The following is a 16890-nucleotide window of genomic DNA, read 5'->3' as shown; positions in this document are numbered from 1 at the left end:
ACATTTCTGGCCCAGAGGGAGGGGGAGCATCATGCTTGACACATTTATAGGAGAGGTCTGTGCTCCACTCCCCTCCTCCTCCTTCTTTTTTTTTTTCTCGATTGCTGTTTGTCCAGCCGCCTGCTCTGTTTACCAGATCATCAAAGAGCTGCTCTGACTTCTGGGTCCCCGTGTCTGGCCTGCTCTATATACATTTTAGCATCATGGTCTCCCTGCTTCTCTTCCACTCCCTCTCCCATTAATATCTACTGCCATCCATTAAGTCTGTTGGAAATCTTTCTTTCTGAAGTCTTCAATTTTAGACTTTCTACTTCCCTCCCCCTCCTTTGATTTCGGTTCTTGTCAAATGGAGCCATGACTCCAAGGGCAAAATGCCTGGTGAAGAAGTGACCACCCACTGGGCTTTGTCTAACTCTTTGCCACAACGGACAGAAGGCCTGTTAGCGAGAGGGAGTTACACAAAGAGACAGACAGAGTATGGCAGGTAGGAGAAAACTTTAGTACAAAAATAACCAGCCTCTGTAATGAAAGAAGAGAAAATAAAATAAAAAATAAATAAACTGCGAGAGTAATTTTATTTTTACAGTTAAAACAAATGATACATTTATTTAAAAAAACTTAAATTGTCTAATCAAGAGCATTTTAAATAAACATCGTTTTAAAAGGTAAAAAAGTACATTTTAATAGAAACTGTGGGTGTTTTTTGCGGCAATCAATTCACAAATCAATTTTTTTTTTTTTTAAATGTTGTTTTTGTCATGAGAACTTTCACAGAACATGAACATTCCACAGCAAAAAAAGCAACTTTTTTTTGTAAGGAGGTTAATGTTTCAGAGCTTGCACTTTTACTTTTCATTAAATGAATCAACCAATCATGTTGAAGTAGAACGGAGGTCACGTCAAAACCCCTCATGACAAAGTTGATGGTTCGTGTCTCTAGTGGTTATATGACAAAGAGCAAAAAAAGACAAAGACAATGATCTCAAGGACAATGTATGGAGCAGCATCGTCAAACACCGAGGCTATAATGACAGTGAGAAGTTTATTATGGTTTACTTTTGGATGTATTGATACTAAGCAGTCAACAGTTTCACAGCAGGATTTGCAAAAGTATCAAAAAAAAAAAAAAAAAAAAAAAAAAAAAAAATTTGCCGAGTGATTTTTAATTGTATACACAGAATTCATAAGATATTCTGGAATGAAAATAGATTTAAAGTTATGGAAAAGTCATGGAAATCCATCGTCCATAAGTATAACCCAGGCGTAACTCTTTCTCTGCCTCCATACATAATATAAACCAAAGAATTACCCACTGAAGATATTTCACTATTTCCTGAGGCACGACAAATTCATTGATCAGCTCCTTTTGAAAGTACAGACATCATCTGCCTACACTTTTGCCTCAAGCTAAAAGATATGTTCTTATGATTGATTTTCATTGTTCCTAGTCAGTTCTATTCACATGGTGGTGTGTGTATCGACTGGCATCAGCAAATCATTGTGTATAACTTTCTGTATTTTTACAGTGAATAAAAGATACAATGAAGAGCTGCTGATGTTCACAACACATGTCAACACAACACTTTCAAATACGAAAGGAACAGGATCAGCTCAAAACCTGGTAGTATATTACTGCACCATGAATTCAACACTGGAAGGCTTTTCATTCGAAATGGATACAGGAAGCTGGCTGACAAATGGTGACTTTAGCCACATAGTAGACAAATACATTGCTGGGATAATCCCAAATTAATTTTCACTCAGTGTACATTGGGTGTTGCTGTACTAATATCTAAAGCTCCGATAGGCTACAGGAGGGAAGGTCACTGTTTTTGACCCTCGAAAGGCAAAGCGTTTTTGGCCACTGTGGCGCTAAGGTTTGTAAGTCAAATTGTGTGTTGATTTATTGGTGAAACACAACACTGGGGGCAATACAAATACATGAAAAGCACAGACAACCGGATATGGAGTGGGAAGAAAAGAGAACTGGGACGCAAGAATAAGTCACGGCACAGCAAAAGAGTAAAATGTAGACATGCTGGCACTGTTCCTGCTCAACCTCAGCCTGATTTCTATTGCAGATTTAAGTTCTGCAAAACATAAGTCTTTCCTTCTTGTGGTTAAACAATGGACCAACAAACTCCAACCCGAATCTCTTGTGCAAGAATTGTCAATTTATTGAAACTGAATTTTGATATCGGTTTGACATTTATTATGTTAAAATGTCTACATCATTAACTATAAAAATGGGAACTGTTTAATTGGCACAGTCATGTTACTGCTGCAGAAAGAAAGATTGTATTATTGATCCTTACAGTATTACAATGAAGAAAAATGGACCTTGTCATGTTTCTGATTATTTAAAAAAAATATATATATATAAAAAAAAGCATTCTTGATTCTGACAGTTACAAATACAAATGTATGTCTTGATGTGTGGTACAAATGAACACAATTGAAGCTAAAGAGTAAATATGATGGCCTCAACTCATTATCCCGTTCCTGTCGGCTCAGCATGAAAAAGTCAGGAGTTACACAGTCTATCATTCAGCCAGTGGAGAAATGACTGCTTCCTGTATTTTTCTCACAACACTGAAAGTCAGACAAGGTCGCTAGAACTGTGTCGTGTTGCTCTATCACCTTCAACGGTGGCACCTCTTTCCTACAACAGCATCCACTGTGTCCATTGTCCGGTGACACACTTTAAGCCAGTTTGATAGCACCCAGAAAGGTGGACTCTCCATCCAGGGACACGCTGGCCATAGACCGAGGAATGAGAAGCTCCAAGTAGTCACCGACATCCAGCTTTGCAATACCTGAAGGATTTAAATGGTCACTTCAGAAAAACATCGATGACCCTTAACCCAGCTAGTGACACACACACACGTGCAGTCATTCCACACACACACCCTTAACAGCTGTTGTTGAAAGGGTGAACATAGCTGGACAGGAACAATAACACAGGCTCACCTCCTGTGTAGCAGGTGTTGAAAGAGAAGACGGGGTCCATGCTCTGGATGCAGCGGAACAGACACACAAACGAAGGGTCATCACCCACAACGTTACTCTTCCACCGGATCACCACATGGCCCATTGCGAAGGTACTGTCCTTGTAGTAGACCTGCACACATAAGAATTACTGCGTTAAAACCACAAGGTATAGTACCGGCATTGGTAATACAGCATTTACTACCTCATGAATCATACATGCACAATTTGCATTTTCTCTTTATCTTACACCAGCTGCACGCTCTGATGGAGCACACCCTTTTTTTTTTTTTTTTTCTGCACTGTGTTGAACAGAAATCTGGTGATCTGCTAACAGACTAGCAGCACCTCCCTGTGGAAAAACATTGAAATGACCACAGATGGACGCACCTGACTGTACACAAAATAGTAGCCCTCCTCTCTGACGAGCATGCGGTCCTGGTCGGCCTCCAGGGCAGAGCCTCTCCTCAGCCCAGCCTGCCAAGGGATAGCTGTGTAGACCACTGAGGAAATTTCTGATCCAAGACATAACATCAGATTAGAAAACATGTCAAATCTCTGAAAGCACAAAGACCAAGAAAACTAGTACAATGTAAATAAAATCGACATGAAATTCACCAAAAAACAGACTTAACTGTCCCGGCCGAGGTCAGACATACTGTACCTTTCCTGATGGTTTTTCTGCTATTGTTTGCCAACAACTGCAGGCAGGGCTGAGAAACTGTGAGAAAAGATGAGAGAAAATTTGGACAGCTGTGTCTTTACAGTCTGAACATTTTACCGTTCTTGTTCCTTCTGCTCCTTCCTTTTTTTTTTTCTCTTCGGGCAATATTTCAGCGTCAGTGTTAGCACTCAACAGCAAGACCGTTTTTCGATTGTTAAATTGTGTATAGTTACACCACAAATAAACAAAGTCGACTCATGGATGGCAACAATATCTCACCAGATATCATGACTCATGAGTCATGAGACATCATAGGTGTGGTTATCACCAAAGCTGATAAGTGAGGCATGCTTGCCTATTAGTCTGGAAGAGCTCAGTGTTTTGGGGGAACTTTTCCATTACTTTTCAATGCTCTGAGGGCAGGCAGTGTGGATCGTTGTGTAAAACCCTCTCAGACAATCACATGATTTGTAGCTATGTAAATATATTGGACATGATAATGGTATAAAAAAAATAAACACCAGAGGCAGTCGGTTACATATAAATTGTATATATCACTACTGGTTTTGCAGGTGAACCGATATATTTGTATAAACACGAACAAATTGCAAGTAATAACTCCATGTTACACGTTACCAGTGATCAGTCAGGCTCATGCGCACCATTTGTGTCTTACCTATCGTCTCCGGTTCAGACACCGTCCTCCTCCTCCTCCTCAGCAGAGTGAAGGCATGTTGAGACGCAGGTTGGTGCGGGGGCTCCTCGCTGCTTCTCCTGCTACTCACATTTCCAGTCTGTACAAACGGAATAAAGTCCTTAGAGACACAACACACGCAAGTCAAACACAACATTTTGCACGTCTACACAACTCCGTGCAGCCATGCTTGTCCCTGAGGACTGGTGTCGTCTCACCTGGCCTCTGTCCTTGGCTTCCTGTCCCTCTACTCTCCTGCGACAGACGTCTGCTTTGAGTCCTACTACCTCCGCTCTCAGAGCCACCAGCTGGTACAGAGACAAAGCTGAAAGAGAGGAGGAGGTGACAGCAGCCAGCGTCAGCAGGAAAACCGGCCAGGACAGCCTTCCTTGACCGGCCCCTTGTCCAGTCCCCGGGTCCCCACCGACCAGAACCGCCATTGCAGGGCCCATATAATCTCCAGAGAGCTCACACGGGCAGCATGACCGGTCTCACGCGTAAACTACTCCTCAGACAGACTCGGATCAGGATCTTTGTTAGTTTTCTCCTGGCATGAAGTTCCCTCAAGATGACCTCGCTTTACTTTAATTCCTGTCTACAAGCAAGGCTGACTTCCTGAACTCTCGCTTTTGTCCGTCTGTAGCTGGATCTAGTTTCATCTGAGGGACTGCGCAGAACACAGACAGTACAAAAAAGGGCAAACCAGCTTCCCCTCTATGGTTCCGCTCAGCTAACCACACCAACAGCTTCCTGCCAGACCAGAAGCCCTGACAAATCTCTCTCCCCGGTTTCTCTTCATCACGATAAAACACATCTGAGCCCCTCCACATTCGAACAAATAACCCCCGTGAATAGGCGCCGGAAGCAGGCTCGACAGCACCATGAGAAACGCCCTGATGGTGAACGAGGTGGAGTGCTAAATACATATTATGAATGGCACCGTTTCATCTGAATTTGACATGCACTAAAAAGAGGGAAGTGCAAAAACATATTGAACTTTGAACGGCAAAATAACAGCAACAAAAAAAAAAAAAAAATGCAATTCCCAGAATGAAAAAAGTGAAGTGCTGCAAAGTTACAAATTATTTTGGGACTGCTACATTTTGAAAAGCAAAACAAAAGAAGCTTATTTACAACAAACAAAATCAAACAAGAAACTTTAATGTACCAATTTATTGCATGTTACAGTACAGAAAATAGAAAGTGAAAACGAGTGCTTACAAAAGAAGTCGTCAACATTGTCTTGAAATAGAAAAGAAACTGAAATGGAAAATCACTTAAACTGACTGCTTCATACTGAAGATAAAGACAAATCATTCACATGTCTGTCTGTTCAGGTGTCCCATGAATGGTTCCTCTATGTGGAGTCATGGTGGATGTACACAAAGTTTATCAACACTGTGCAGGTTCATTAGAGATATTTCATTGTAATCAGATGCCAGTTTGCAAATGCAACTTTTTGATTCCAAATAATGCCAATATTTTCAACAATCTAGTCACAATCATATGAACATATATAAATATGTTCAGGAGTTCATTTTCACAATATCTGGCTAATGATACTCTATAAAAAAAAGAAAAAGAAAAGACATTCAGTTTGATTCCTTTTCATGAACAGGGTGTTGGACAGTGACAATACGTTTGGCGAATAATCTACGGTTGATAAATTTGTCTCAGAAGGCCGACAACAAAAAAAAATATCCTCGAATGAAAGAGATGGTGCGGTTCTAACGAAAAGCAGAGATGTATGAAACAAAGCTAGTGGAACAAAATGAGTGTATATTCACATGGTTGAATTCAATGTGCACTAACTCAGCATACGGATTTGATATAATACAAAACTGTTCAGTGCCACCGGTGGAGAGAAAAAAAACCCAACTGAAGACAAAGACACAGAAGAGAGAAAAGACGATCAATACACAAATAATTATAAAGCATGTTCATTGAAGACCACCACTTACATTCATAGTAGCCTTTACACCATTTTTCAAGTTGTCTTCACATTGACACAAAAATTTGGTATTCCAGTGTTGTCAAATTCTCTGTCTCGTACTGTTTACCAACAGCATTCAAATATGGCTGAGGAGATCTGGTGAGTGTGTTTAAATGGCTTTGAAAAGCAGTGCAGTGCAGCGCGCTGCATTTAGAGAGCGAGAGCAGACGACCGAGATTGAATCGCCAGGCTTCTCTTCATCCCGTGGAAGACATGCAGGAAAGGTTAATTAGCTCATTAAAAGCCCTCCGAGTGAGTAAAGCCGTTGTGCCACATGAGCATGGGGGTGACAGAATTCTCCCATGAACAATTACAATGCCGAGTAATGATGAGTAAAGCTAACAAATGATCACAACAGCTGATTTAAAACTGAAAAAAACAACTGGTCCTCGGTGTAAGAGATGGGAAACAAAATCCACCGTCCTGTTTTTGTAAAAGATTCATTCTAAAGTCCAGCTGGAGTTAACATGAGGCTTTAGCACTTTCACAAATACTTTTGTAAAGTTCGGGACTTTCTCTGCTTTTGAAAGTTTCCAGACTGCAGTTCCTTGTTGATCTGTTAATAGTGACAGTGATTTTGTCTTTTACTCAACATATTGTGTCCTAGGAAACTCCCCACTACGCTTGTCTGAGGTCTCACGTTATCTCATTAGCTCAACTTCCTGCACCAAACGAACACTGTATTTTGTCCTTAATCTCTTCCCGTGGATTTATTCTGGAATATGTCAGTGGGGACCAGAGGATTACAGCAACCAATAACTCTTTCAGTGCACAAACATGTATTATAGTGCTGGACTAAGATGGACTTGTAAAAATCTGAACCCACTTGTAAATAACACGCCACAAGGACAAATGCTGGTCACCAAACTGGAGCCCATTAAAAAAAAAAAGACAAAGACTGTCCTGTGTGCTAGTGGTGTTTTAACAGGATATGGTACCGGGGAGAAATGCTTGTACCAACATCCTAATCGCAACGAAACAGAAGTGTGACAGGAAATAAAATATCAAGAAGTCATTTCTGACAGGCAGATTATCACACACGTCGCCTTATCTTCCCAACCACCAGCCGACACTTTTGTAGCTGAATATAATCATCACTCGACAGCGGGGCTTTACGCTACTGCAGACAAAACTTTCCAAGGCTATATGTAAATATTAATCACAACAATGACATGATGAACCAAGCGGCAGCACGGACGTGATCTTCGTGTTCTTTGCTTAAAGGGGAGAGAAAAAAAAACATCCTTATGTTGATCAAAGTATTGCTCAGGAGATGCCAACCCCACATGATGAAACACTCGGGTAAATATAAACAGAAAAGTGCAATGTATTAACAAAGGTGTATATATTTACAGTATATGCCTACATACTATCAGTGTCTAATGTTGTATATCAGAAGAAGTGTCATTTGGATTCAACTGTCACAGAAACACCGTAGGCCCTTATCTGGTCATGATACAATAAGACATTGTTTTATTGATTTGAATTCATCTCCGTGGTTGTGACATGTCTTATGGTGTGCGTATGTATGCTCTGGCTTCATTCATCAAAGGTCAAATACATGCATTCATAGCTGCAACACAAAAGAGCACTGGAGGACATTGTTTACCCTCTTTTAAAACCTTGAAATAGTCAAAACATTTGAACATGTTAAATTTACAGAAAGGTAAAAAGAGTGAAATAAAATACAAACCCAGACAAAAGCATAAAAAAATGTACATTCTTTCCAAAAATCAGTGAAGTCCGTCCGGTCAATTCACTCGTCAGTCGCTGACTGCTTTCTTTTCTTTTCTTTATTTTTGTTGTGCCCTCAGATAATGGTGACACTCGCTGAGGGCTGAGCGCTTTCTTCATGGGCATGGCTCTTCAGCAGGTCTTTCATGAACTGCTCCAAAGCAGCGAAGTAGCCCTGACACTGCCACGTGTCATTGTGTGTGCCCTCAGGAAAAATAGCCAGGCGTTTAGTCCGCGCGGGCGACAGCTCGTACAGTTGCTTCATCATAACCGGCGGGATGAGCTGGTCTGACAGACCAGACACAAACAGCGAGGGCATGCGGCACAGCGCCACCTGCCGGTAGGACAGGAACTGATTCCTGTAGCACCATAAGGGCAGCAGGCGCATGGGCAAGAAGGAGAAGAGCGTCGCTGCCATGTGGGGGATGCTGAGGAAGGTGTTTTCAACAACGATGGCTGCTACACGGTGAGGGTTGACTGATGCCAAGCGCACAGCCACAGCACCTCCTAATGAACGACCAAACAGTACTACCTTTGTCTTGTCCAGATCGGGGCGGGTCATGACATAGTCCAGCGTGGCCTCGGCATCCAGGTACAGGCCGTCCTCACTGGGCTCACCCTCACTTTTTCCGTAGCCACGGTAGTCCACTAGCACCACGTTGGCTTTCAGATTCACCAGCATCAGCAGGGCGTTGGGCACCCTGTGACCAATGTTACCGGCGTTACCGTGGAAATAAAGGATGGTAGGTGGAGCAGAGGAAGCGGGGCTGCTTTGATTGCCAGAGGTGACTCCGGGGGGTGCGTCCCCTCCCGTGTAACGAAGCAGGATGAGGTTGAGCTTTACGCCGTCCTTGGTGCGAATGTACACGTTCTCATGTGGTATTCCTGTTGGCATGGGAACGTAAAGGCGAGAGGAGGAGGGCTGGTCAGGAAAGTAGAGGAGAACATCCTGAAACTTGTAGAGGATGCCCGCCACAGACGCGAGGATCAGAGCGAGGAGAAAAAATCCCCCGTACAGGTGGAAGGTGAGGATGAGAGCCAAAAGGGAGACTCGACAGGCACCCAAGGACCAGGAGGCCAGAGTCAGGGTACAACGCTCCATCGCCCCCCACAGCCTCCAGGGCTTCTCCATGGCTTCACGAGAGCTGAGTCACAAGACACACACTCTGCAAATACACAGAGGAGAGTGAGAAAAGGGAAAATGTTGGAGTGACTCTGCAAAGAAATTGTCAGGCAAAGAAATGATCTATTTAAAAAAAACAAAAAAAAACCATATAATACAGTAAATAGATTTGCACATCACGTTCATAAAGGTGCATCAAAAAGTTCAGAGATCGCACAAAACAAGTGCACCACCATGACGGGCATGGAGCGGGAGGAAGTTATGTGCGCAACTCAGGTGCTGAAACCTGAAATACTTCAAAGTTATAGCTTCCTCCTGCTTCGCTCGCTTTTTTGATCCACCTTCATATCATCTGTTTGTCAGCTGCTTTGTTAATATACCTTTTTCCCCCACAATATTGAACAAATTGTTAGTGTAATATAATAATCCAAAAACCAGTGTGTAAACATTACAGAATATGGTATATTACATGATGCAGGAAGTAAAACAACTGTAAATGTACTCCCCATCCAATGACCTTTGTGCCAACTGTTCTTGCAGCACTTCCCATTTTCATAATATTACTTAGGGTTGGGCAATATGGACAAAAATCACATAACACTATCTTTTGGACCAAATACTTCAACGTCACTGTTGCAAAAAAAAAACCAAAACCCCATTGCAGACGTTGAATTGGTGCTTTCGCAAAATATACACACAATTGATTCTCAATAAATAACCGTGGACACAAGAACTAAGTGGGCAAATAACAGAAGAGCTCTGAAGAGTCTGGTAAGTTCAGAAAATGACATCGCTCCACTGTAATGGAGCCTTTAGATCCCGGGAACATTACAACACTTCTGATTTTAACCAATATTCAAAATCTAAGACGATATTTTGGTACAATAAACTGTCCTTTTAATGCCCAGGCTAAAACCAGAGGTGCTGCACCCTCTTGACCCGGTTACTTTGGGGGTTCAAGTGTGCTCAGCCAATCAACAGCTGGTGGATAACACCCCCCCCCCCCCCCCCCCCCCAAACCCCCAACACCACCCCACCACCACCCCGGTTCTCCAGTCCTACAACACGTCAACGAGGCTGGGTGCAGACTGAAGAAACATGTACAGTGCAATAAATAAATAAATAAATCTAAAAAAAAAAAAGCCTCGACCCCACCCACGAAGAAGAGCTGGTGACAGCTGATGAAGGAGCTCGTCGGGTGACGTCACGACAGCTTTGATAGTTAAGCGAGCTAATGTTAACGAACGTCCACCCCCCCCACCCCCGGTGACGGCACCGAGCTTTGAAGAACCGGGGGATCCAACTACATCTCCTCAGATATCCCTTTTCTCCCATTACTCCGCTGCTGCTGTTCGCGCTGCAATATGTAGCTTTTGAAGTTAGCCACCTAGCTTGCCTCGTCTACGGGTTAGCGAAGAAGCCCACCTTACTCACCCTTCTCTCATTTTCAGCGTCTCAGCCGCATGAAATATTTTCAAAACAACGACCTTTAAACAGCCCGACCACTGTCATTCGGCTCTGTGAAAGTTAACGGGATGATAGTTGCGGTCGCAAGGTAGGTGACTGGCTGTCAGCAGCAGCCGGCGAGGTTAGCCGCACAGCTGATTAGCATCGCTGGTGCAGCTTTCTTTTCGGTCCGTGTAGAGCTTAAAGCGCAAGGACGAGGGTTCCTGGTAAACCAATGGCCTGCACGCATGCGTTTCAACAGTGTTGCAGTGTGGTAAAATACCAACAGAAAGCAGGAACAGCCACTAACGTTAATATTGATTAAAAAAAAAAAAATAATAATAATAATAAGTAGCCTGTTACGTGTCATGCACAGCATAAGACTGTTAAAGACAGTGGTTTGAGCCAAACTTTTGCCAATCACCATTCCAGGTGTTATTCAAATTTTACCCACCAGGTGCTGCTATTAGAAAGAATATATCAAGAGGAATTTTAAACGTGAACTCCTCAGATCAAATTGGCTTGAGGGTGTTTTGTGAACATTGAAAGTGATCAATGCAGTGTTGTATTGTACAAATAGGCAGTGTATCATAGTCTACTTATTCATGACACAAATCCAAATCACACCAAGTTATATTTATGGTGTATATTTGATGGTGATGTAGGCTCTTACAAATCAGCACCACCCACTAAAAAGCTACATTCCCAGAAAATAGTGTTTCAAAGATGAAAACTGTTCAAATTCATTCATTTCCTAAAGAGGGATCCATATATGGAGCTTGATAAATTATGTGTTTGCTGCTGTGATTTAAACAGCATATTATATTACAAAAAAAAAAGTGTGTATGTGTGTTGTTGGAGTCAGAATTTACACATCGAATAGCCCACAAAAGTGTAGATGTGAGTTGTCACAACACCCTGGGAAGAAAGGTTGCTGATGGAAAATGTCCTTGAGCCCGGGTAAGAAGCATGTCGACCTACAAACAACATTCACGTCTGTTTCTATTTACCTGGAGGAACAACTCAACCTAGGCGGGGGTATAAGTGATAGATTGTGACTGTGTGTGCTCACACTGGCAACTTTACATCTCATGTAGTTATACGATGATCTATTAAACTAACCAGGAAACAAATATCATGAAGAATAGCATGCACAAGGATTCCTATTTGCAAATTTGAGTTTGTTTATGCTGGTATTTTTCTCTCTTTCTAGGTCATCCAATGGCATTGCTGTTTTTAACCTCACACTTAGTGTGACCATGGAGGAGACAGATAGATTATGTGCGGACGAGCACAGCTGTTGGCTGGTCAGCTCTGTCCTTGAGGTTCGTTGATTTGATTCTTTGTTGACCAAGTCGGCATTAGAAACCTTTGACAGAGCATGATCCTTTACTTTGTTGCATCATAAGCTGCCATAAAAAAAATGCACCTAAAGTATAGCCAGCGTATAAAAGCTTGTGTGTTTTTCCGTCTTAATATTTGAGAAGGTAAAAATGCTGACACTCAAAATAATGAACCCCAAAGCCACAACATCCAAGTTGGTGAGGAGAGGTTTGGCATATGTGTGCTTTTGGAGAAAGTGGTCATGATGCAATTTTGAATACACTGTGACGGCATTCTGTATGTCATCATCGTATACTATGTAGTATGTATTTAATGTACTGTATGCTAGGTGGGCAAATTGTTATCTCAATAGAAAGATATAGGTAATCTGTATATTTTGGTGACATTGGTGAAAGCCGTTGTCTTTTCAGAATTACAGCTGTTCGAGGCAGGAGTGTTGTAGCACTGCTGCTTCTACCACAACAAGGAGACACAAAAAAATTGTATGACATTTCAGTAAATGTTCAGTATATCTTTTTTGTCCGTATAACGCTTCACTGGGTTCAATTCTACGTAAGAATTCAGTCAGAAGACAGCCTCCAAAAGGGAAACTGTCACTGTGACCGACATCATCTCGACTCACAACTGCGGCTGAGCAACTGTATTTTTTCAACTTGAACAGATTTTAAGATTATGTCAGTGTTCAAACTCCATTCATTATTCAGATTATGTATGAAATAGGAATAAGATACTGAACATAATAAGTAGAAAACACACACACACACACACACACACACACACACACACACACACACACACACACACACACACACACACACACACACACACACACACACACACACACTTGCACACACTTGTCCCTGTAGGTTATGGAGAGCTGCATTCTGAAGGATTCAGCTTCAGACTGACAGCTGGCAAGTTCACTCTCTCACCTACGACTCAATTACCTTTGACATGTCAGTCAAAACATTTATTACACACACACACACACACACACACACACACACACACACACACACACACACACACACACACACACACACACACACACACTGCAGCTCCATTCTCGTATCCCTTGACTCAATTACTTGAAATATAGCACTCTAAACAGCTGGAGGGCCCAGGCTCAATAACACAAAGTCAGAGCAGCTATAGGACAAGGAGCGACTGTGATGACCCGGCAGGGAATATCATATCATCAGGCCAAGGGACATGCTTATCATTCACCTCACACCATGCACTCAGTGGCCTCCTAGGGACACCAGAACACTAGAGTACAATTCTACAAGGCACCCATGGTTCCCATTGATAAAATGAAAACTGACAGGCAGCTTTTATGCAGAAGCCAAGCTATTGATTGGCACTGATATTTCCGTCAGTCATCACCTTTCATGACCAATGCTGTGTTTTTAAATCCATGTGTGAGAGTTGCCATCACTGCATTTTTCTTTTTTTTTGCTGGCGGTGTGAAAGACACAGTTGAGCTCATCTGACACTATCACGAGCGATGCCTTTTTGATTTGCAAGTCACCGAATGCCACACATCAAGTGATAGATGGTGGTGTCCATGACTACAATGTAAATGTGTTGTCACCTTGGAGACAGAGCGTTGCTTTGAGTCAGAGAGGACAGCTACATAATGGCAACTCTTCATTTTAAACATGACACAGAAAGAGGGGACAAATACAGTTACAGGTTACCTGTCACCTCGGGGAAACATTAAACTCATTTTTTTATTTTTTATTTCGTACTGATTCATGATTAACAAAACAGGAGTTACTGTAACTCTTATTACTCAATTGTAGTCCCAATCAACAAGATTTAATGAGCTTGTATATTGATGGGAAATAGACACGCCTACCTGGCATTGTGGGCCTGCAGCAAAGAGTTCCCCTATACATGATGCCTGCCAGGAATAAATTGGGTGGAAATTGCATGGCTCATGCAGCAATTAGGAGGCTTCCTGTGGCAAGGAGGTAGACATTTAATAAAGGCTACATTTCCCTCATTTCCCTTGCAAATAAACCTTCTGTCACACATATGATCATATCTATCACTCTAATTAACCTGCCAATATAGGTTGGAGCGTGCATGTGTGTGTGTGTGTGTGTGTGTGTGTGTGTGTGTGTGTGTGTGTGTGTGTGTGCTCCTGAGTGTAATATGAAATATGGGACCCGTCTTGCTAAAGTGCTTGGAGTGGTGATGAGCTGGAGACTGTGGCTACAAAAAAAAGCACCATTAAGTGAAACAATAGAGGAGTAACAGCCATACGGGGTAATTACATGTGGACAGGACATGGTCTCCTCGTTGCGTTGGATTTGAATGTGAGGGTTTTGTGAAATGATGAGCAGCGTGAGACAATCAAATCTCTACACAACCTGTAGCTCCTGTTTTTTTATTTCTCACTGTGTGTATACTCACCGTGATAAGTAGGGCATTAAGGAAGAGTGGTCAACATTTTCCCTAAAAGACTCCAATCATATCGTCAGCATCTTTAGAGCGTGAATGATGTCATCGAAGGCATCATCAATCCTCTGGTCTTTACCCAACATCCTCTGATGGTAGAAATGGATAATTAGCACATTTTCCCATTGTGCCAAAAATAAAGCTGAAAAGATGACTTTTAGCTTTCTTTGGCTCTCCACAACCTTGAAAAGCCTCCAAAGTGGTAACATTACTTGCCAGAGTTACTACATCAAGCAGTGTTGAAGTGGTTCATTCATCCAAGTATGTTTTTTTTCCACATTTATTTAAAATAAGTGAAAATGCCAGCTTTTGTCTTCAGTGGTCTGTTGTTTGATCATCACAGACCTGAAGTTAAAGGAGTAATTAGACATTTTGGAAAATATACATTTTAGATGTACTTTCTTGCCGAGAATCAAAAAGTGATGTCAGTCTTGTGCCTGTCAAGCAGACCCTGGAGACAGGAGGCAATTTGTCAAGTTAAACATAAAGACTGAAAGCAGGGGGCAACACCTTACCTGGCTCTATCCAAAGTTCCAAAATATGCAAGAATCTCTGAAGCTATAAATTAACAGCGTATCTGAGGTGTTTAAAGGTCCCATATTGTATAAATTCAGATTTACGTTTCTTTTCTTTAAGACAGGTCTTGGTGCTATAAATACTGTGAACATATCAAATTGCTAATTCAAAGGAGAAATACACACAGGCCGTATTCATCAACTGTATCGTTTGGACTTCTGCAAGTTTGTGATGTCACAAACTCACACTTATATCTCACGTGGTACTGTGGTTGGCCTGGGTGTGCAACACTCAGAAAAGAATCAGCCAATCAGAAGAGAGGGTTAAGGAGATCAACGCACCTTAAAGACACAAAACAGCATGTTCTTCATGGATCTCATGACAGAGACTTAAGAGAGGAAATGTTAAACTAAATTAAGATGGTTTTGGGTACTTAAAACCACACAAATAGTTGTTTTATTTATTATCAAGACTACAAATGAATCAATGGAAAAGAGACCTTTAATATGCATAAACATTTTTTAGATTACAAGATTTGTTTTTATGCAACATTACATGCTGAAACTAATGCATTTCTTGGAGAACAGTGGCCTAGAGTATTGAATATTGAGCTCTAGAAACACTGGAAGACATGTCTTTGAACTGCTCCTTTCCACTGCATCAAGTCCTTATGCTAAGATAATCACCTGCTGAGACAGACATCAGAGTGCTATTGATTTTCTACTCTGAGTCTTAGCAAGAGAGCGAATAACCATATTTCATGAAATGTCAAACTATTCTTCTGAGGTCATAACCACAGTAATCATCCCCATCATGACCATCATTATTAATCCCAGTTACAGTACAATATGTGAACAGCAACTTTGTGCCAAGAGCTCTTTATATTTGGGAGAAACCAAAGCATGTCTCCTTGTGAAGGACATTCTCTTTTTGAAGGAGGTGCAACCACAATATAATGTGAGCAGCAAGGCTTTTTTTGAAAAAGTGCAATATCAAGGGCACACTGTAATTACAATGTGTTTGTTTTAGCCTGTGGAGACTTAGGTCTCTGCAGACAAGTAGAGCCAACTGTCCTTGAAAATGTAACCAGATTGGCTGAGTAAAGTCAAGAGGTTTCCAAAGGTGGGCCAAACTGAAGGAATGTGAGTGCATATCGGGTCATGTTGGTAACCGATGTCCACTTAAAGAGCAAATTCACTCAATTTAGAGAAATCCAAGTCATTTTGTGAAGGTCAGTCAGACCAGTAATAAGTGATTGTTTGAGTTGTGTTGGGAGATCACTCCTGACTAAGCTGATACCAGAGGACATGTGGAGTCTGGTCGCCAGTAGAAACAGACAGGGTTGTGGTCCAGATTAAAGGTTACTGTTTTATCCTTGGGGGACCGAAAGGCCATCTTTCATTTCTCATTTAATAAGTGTGTGTGTGTTTGTGCACAGGAGTGTGGGTTTTGAACAAGAGGATGGTAGCTTTAACAGGAGAGAGTGAAGAATGGTCTCATTTGGATTTGAAGGCAAATAAACAGTAAAATGTAAAACAGCCAACGATAACTATAATAGGTTGATGACTAAGCTCACAAATTTGGAAGAATTAGTGAAACAATGAATTAGATAATGAATTGCTTAAACTTATGGACACTGAAGTGAAACCTTACACGCTCTACAAGACTCATGGAAATACCATGGAAAGGTGCTTATTCATCAGTGTGTGTCAGCAGGTCATGTTTTAAACAGCTCCTGCAGCACTGTGTTGCAAATAAAGACCAATGGGCCAGTTGGGCGCAAATAGATCTTTTAACACCAAACATTCCTTTGTAGTCGCTTCGGGCTTAACAGTCGTCCACCTAAAGCTTTGGAGCAAACAGGATTGTACATAAATAATGGACGTAGCCTCGTCACCTAAAGGTTTCCTGAAGGGCGGATT

The 16890-nt window shown here is 41.7% G+C and overlaps 2 protein-coding genes across 2 annotated transcripts; both read right to left on the bottom strand.

Annotated features, from left to right (window-relative positions):
* Nucleotides 1-2154: 2154 nt before the first annotated feature.
* tnfsf13b (TNF superfamily member 13b) lies at nucleotides 2155-5197 on the bottom strand. Its single transcript, XM_069154034.1, has 6 exons — nucleotides 4565-5197; nucleotides 4329-4446; nucleotides 3653-3709; nucleotides 3379-3503; nucleotides 2971-3121; nucleotides 2155-2816 (listed from the first exon to the last, which is right to left on the bottom strand). The coding sequence occupies exons 1-6, from the start codon at nucleotides 4796-4798 to the stop codon at nucleotides 2704-2706; spliced, it is 798 nt and encodes a 265-aa protein (XP_069010135.1). The 5' UTR covers nucleotides 4799-5197; the 3' UTR covers nucleotides 2155-2703.
* Nucleotides 5198-5869: 672 nt separating this feature from the next.
* Nucleotides 5870-10808, bottom strand: abhd13 (abhydrolase domain containing 13). The gene is made up of 2 exons (XM_069154033.1): nucleotides 10631-10808; nucleotides 5870-9239 (listed from the first exon to the last, which is right to left on the bottom strand). The coding sequence occupies exon 2, from the start codon at nucleotides 9203-9205 to the stop codon at nucleotides 8150-8152; it is 1056 nt and encodes a 351-aa protein (XP_069010134.1). The 5' UTR covers nucleotides 9206-9239; nucleotides 10631-10808; the 3' UTR covers nucleotides 5870-8149.
* Nucleotides 10809-16890: the final 6082 nt, after the last annotated feature.

The sequence above is a fragment of the Embiotoca jacksoni genome, unplaced genomic scaffold (genome assembly GCF_022577435.1).
Source record: "Embiotoca jacksoni isolate LCO1_2020_lvr unplaced genomic scaffold, fEmbJac1.0.p SCAF_2, whole genome shotgun sequence".
Lineage (NCBI taxonomy): Eukaryota > Metazoa > Chordata > Actinopteri > Embiotocidae > Embiotoca > Embiotoca jacksoni.
Note: the sequence above shows the minus strand (reverse complement) of the source record. Positions and strands in the feature narration are given on the sequence as shown.